Source organism: Sitophilus oryzae, unplaced genomic scaffold (assembly GCF_002938485.1).
Source record: "Sitophilus oryzae breed Bouriz unplaced genomic scaffold, Soryzae_2.0 scaffold_476_pilon_pilon, whole genome shotgun sequence".
Lineage (NCBI taxonomy): Eukaryota > Metazoa > Arthropoda > Insecta > Coleoptera > Curculionidae > Sitophilus > Sitophilus oryzae.
The window spans coordinates 1,145,196-1,148,914 of record NW_022147058.1 but is presented as its reverse complement, the minus strand read 5'-3'; the positions used below and the strand labels follow the sequence as shown (position 1 = coordinate 1,148,914).

The 3,719-nt window shown below is 37.3% G+C and overlaps 2 protein-coding genes across 2 annotated transcripts; both read right to left on the bottom strand.

Moving 5' to 3' along the window:
- Window positions 1–863: 863 nt before the first annotated feature.
- LOC115886246 lies at window positions 864–1,913 on the bottom strand. The gene has a single exon (XM_030905333.1). The coding sequence runs from the start codon at window positions 1,911–1,913 to the stop codon at window positions 864–866; it is 1,050 nt and encodes a 349-aa protein (XP_030761193.1).
- A 403-nt stretch (window positions 1,914–2,316) lies between these two features.
- LOC115886245 lies at window positions 2,317–2,934 on the bottom strand. Its single transcript, XM_030905332.1, has one exon. It carries the CDS (start codon window positions 2,932–2,934, stop codon window positions 2,317–2,319), a length of 618 nt encoding a protein of 205 aa, XP_030761192.1.
- Between the last annotated feature and the right edge of the window lie 785 nt (window positions 2,935–3,719).

The following is a 3,719-nucleotide window of genomic DNA, read 5'->3' as shown; positions in this document are numbered from 1 at the left end:
TTTTTTCCACAGCAATTTCGAGTCTGTGCTCACGCATCCATCTGGCTATGATCTTTAGTGTATCATCCACAGTCTGCATTAGGTCGAGGTCGTTAATTTTTTTGTTTCTTTTAGTTTTTTTTGTTATTATCACAGCAAGATCATCGGCGTAACAGATCAACTCTATCCCACCTGGTACAGTAAGCTCCCCATGACACTGTCGTATAATATGTTCCACAGAGTTGGCCCCAGCACCGAGCCCTGTGGGACGCCACCGAATACCTCTCTTTCATCTCTATTGAGAACTATAAATCTATTATCAAGATAGCTTCTTATTATGTTCACCAAATAGCCACTTATGCCCCATCTTCTAAGTTCTTTAATAATTATTTCCCATGACGCGCAATTAAATGCATTTTTAACGTCGACTAAAATCAAAGCATTATGCCAAGTGGCTTTTCTTTTCACGATATCCGATATTTTCTTCATTGCATGTGTGGTAGATTTCCCCTTTACAAATCCATACTGGTTTGGATGCATACCATTTCGTTTCTTCCTAATTTCTTCCAAGAGTCGCGTATTGATGAGTTTCTCATAGACTTTCCCGATTACATCAATGAGGCAAATCGGACGATATTTTGGTGGATCATTTAGGTGCTTCCGGGGTTTCTCTATTAGGGTTAATTTGGATCTCTTCCATTCTTTAGGGAATTCATTTCTCTGAAGAAAGTTATTGAAAAATGTTCTAAAATATTCTACATTGTCCAATATTAGCGTTTTTATCACATTTGGTGGCAAATTATCACAGCCCGGAGATTTGTTAATTTTTATATCTTTGGCAGCATTTATTATATCTGAATCACAAAAAATATCACATTCTCTTATCACAGTTTGTATATTATTTGGTTAGTCCAGGTTTGTCTCTCATATACAAATAGAGCCTTAAACTGTTTGATTTTTTCTTCTGGGTCCATTTGAACTCTGGGTGGCATTTTTTTCAGCTGGGATCTTATTATCTTATATGCTTGACCGTAAATATTTTCTTGTAAGTCATCGCACAGTTTTTCCCATGAACTTATTTTTGCAATTCTGATCTTTTGAGACAGATCCTGCTTTGCTTCTTTGTAGGTACGTTTATAGAGCTCGCGAAGATCATCGTTTCTTGTTTCTCGTTGAAACCTTCTTCTCTTTTTTTTTACTTCTAAAATGTTTGTTTGGATATCTTCGTTCCACCAGTACGGCATCTGGAAGTCTTCATCACAACGGACAGTCGGAGTACTTTTATGGTATGTTGCGCGAATTATTTTTGCCATTTTGTAAGCTGACATAGTTGGTGACTTGCCCGGTATGCTATATTTGAATGCTTCACTAAGCTTAACCTTATTAATTTCTCCGTATTTATACCTGAATTTTTTTCCTTGCGAGTTATCTGATGGTATTTCGGTAAAAATACACTTGTGCTCTGTTACATCCGGATCTTCAAGGACTTGCCATATGGGTTTCATCTGCAGTAATACATCGCATACTATTGACAGATCAATATACGATGTGCCAGATGTTCTGACCAAGGTTGGGTAAATTCCGTCATTTAGTACGGTTAGGTTATTGATCTCGCACCATTCCAGTACTTCCCTGCCTGTTCTTTCAGTGCGATTTCCTCCCCAAACTTCATGTTTGGCGTTAAAGTCTCCAGTGATCAGTAATTTTGTACGAGGATGTTTCTGTTTCAGATCTAAGGTGGCCTCTTGCAGTTCAAGCATTAATGCGCAGAAGCTGTCAAAAGTTATGTTTGGGCTCAGGTACGCTGATATCATACAAATCCCTAAATATCGTACACTAACATAACAGTGACCAGATTTGTATTCCAGGACATGCAAGTTCTTATTAAAGTTTATGATCAGCATTGCTATTATGGTAATAACTTTTGTTGCCATTTCTGCATATTTTCTTATTTGGTTCAGTAATACATATCACGTCGCATTTTTTGGATGCCGCTACCGCTGCAGCTGTATCATGTACGGGTATGCTTCTATTAGCATTTATCTGGAGTACTCGCATTGTAGCATGGATTTACACAAAGTTACAAACAAGCAAACTATATTTATCACAAAACAAGAACAAGACAAATATGAAATTAGTAAATTAAAGCTAGTTATATTATAGATCAAATTAAATTTATCACTTTCTACTCTCCGTTTCCATATCTCTATTTCGGGCTTTTTCGACCATGGATATCCGATTTTGTGTTCCTTAAGGCATAGTAAACATCTAGGAGGCTCTTTACAGGCCTTTGCATAATGTCCTTCTAAACCACAATTTGTACATAGCTGACTTCTGTCAGATCCTGTGCGGAGTTGCATGTGTGCTAAATGTTCTGCGGAAAGTATTTCTCTCAATTCTTCTTGCTCTTGAAAGTTGGGTTTTAAAAAGTTTGCATTTACCGCTACCAGCCATGTGACCTTCCGTTTGGCAAAGGGGACAATGGTCATTGTTCTTGCAGTCTTTTATGGTGTGTCCGTCTTCTCCACATTTAAAACATTTGCCAAGTCGGTTTGGTCCACTACATTGTGTGTGATCATGCCCATATTCCCAACACTTCCTGCATTTCATTACGTTGATTTTTTTTTCTATAGAGCATCTTACATATCCTATATTAATATATCCCTTATTCAGCAGCAGGTTTGCGTTTCTTTGAATAATGTTGAGGGTAATTGCTTGAGTATCATTTGACATGGGTCTGAGGTCACCAAGTTTATATTCGGTCATATCTAGATCTGCAATTTCCTTCTTTAGAGCGCTAATAACCTCTTCTTTGCTTGTAACGGCATCTATCCCTCTAATAAACAATGTTTCCATTTTCTCACCCATATACTTCCTTATATGATTACCTTTATTATCTTTGTTTTCTTTAAGAGCCCTTTCTACTTCGTCGACTTTTTCTTTATTTTTTTTCATTGTAATCAGGAGCTTTCCCTGGCGCGTACTTCTGATGCCAAGTATCCTATTTCCCAGCTTCCTATCCTGTAGAGTTTTTCTTACGTCTCTAAGCGTATCCTTGTAGTGTCCAATAGAGTTCTCTACCACTATTGCATATGTTTTTTTCTATCTAGTCTCTGTCGTTACCTTTCCGTTTGTGTATATCGTGAAGTTTGTATTTGACCCATGAAAGATGCTTTCTATCAGTTTCCTCATGCGTTCTATTCAGATCGCTTCTGGCTTGTTGATTGATACCCACTCTGCGTCTTTAGTGTCGTTCTGTATATTACAAATTGTTTTGTGTAACTCTTCTTCCGTGTCATCAAAAGAAGCTTTAATTACTTTAAGTGTTCTTGGTTCATTGCTTGTGTTTGTTTTTAATTTGCTAGTTTGCTCTAGAATTGCGTAGACTTCGGATGTCTCTAGTAACTCTGGATATCTTTGATTGATTGTTTGGGTCTCTATTCTATTAAGTGCCGTGTCCTTGGGTCCCATGACTACTGCTTTTATAGTGGTGTCCTTGGTATCAAACAGTTTTACTTCACAATTTGTGAACAATTCCTCATCCCAGTTCCTTTCAGCTAGGTGAACAAATTCTGCATAGTTCTCTGATTTTTTGATTTTAAATAGTGATCCTTCTTCAACGGTTTGCGTGCCGATAGTGCAAGTCTCCGTTGGCGGACCATTTATATTCTTCTCAATTATTTTCTTATTGAACAATGTTTGCATATCAAGTTTTCTTTGGCGGGTTATTTATCTGATTT

Coding starts and splice junctions, on each gene's coding strand:
- LOC115886245 (XM_030905332.1), bottom strand. CDS start 2,934: ATGAAAAAAAATAAAGAAAAAGTCGACGAAGTAGAAAGGGCTCTTAAA.
- LOC115886246 (XM_030905333.1), bottom strand. CDS start 1,913: ATGGCAACAAAAGTTATTACCATAATAGCAATGCTGATCATAAACTTT.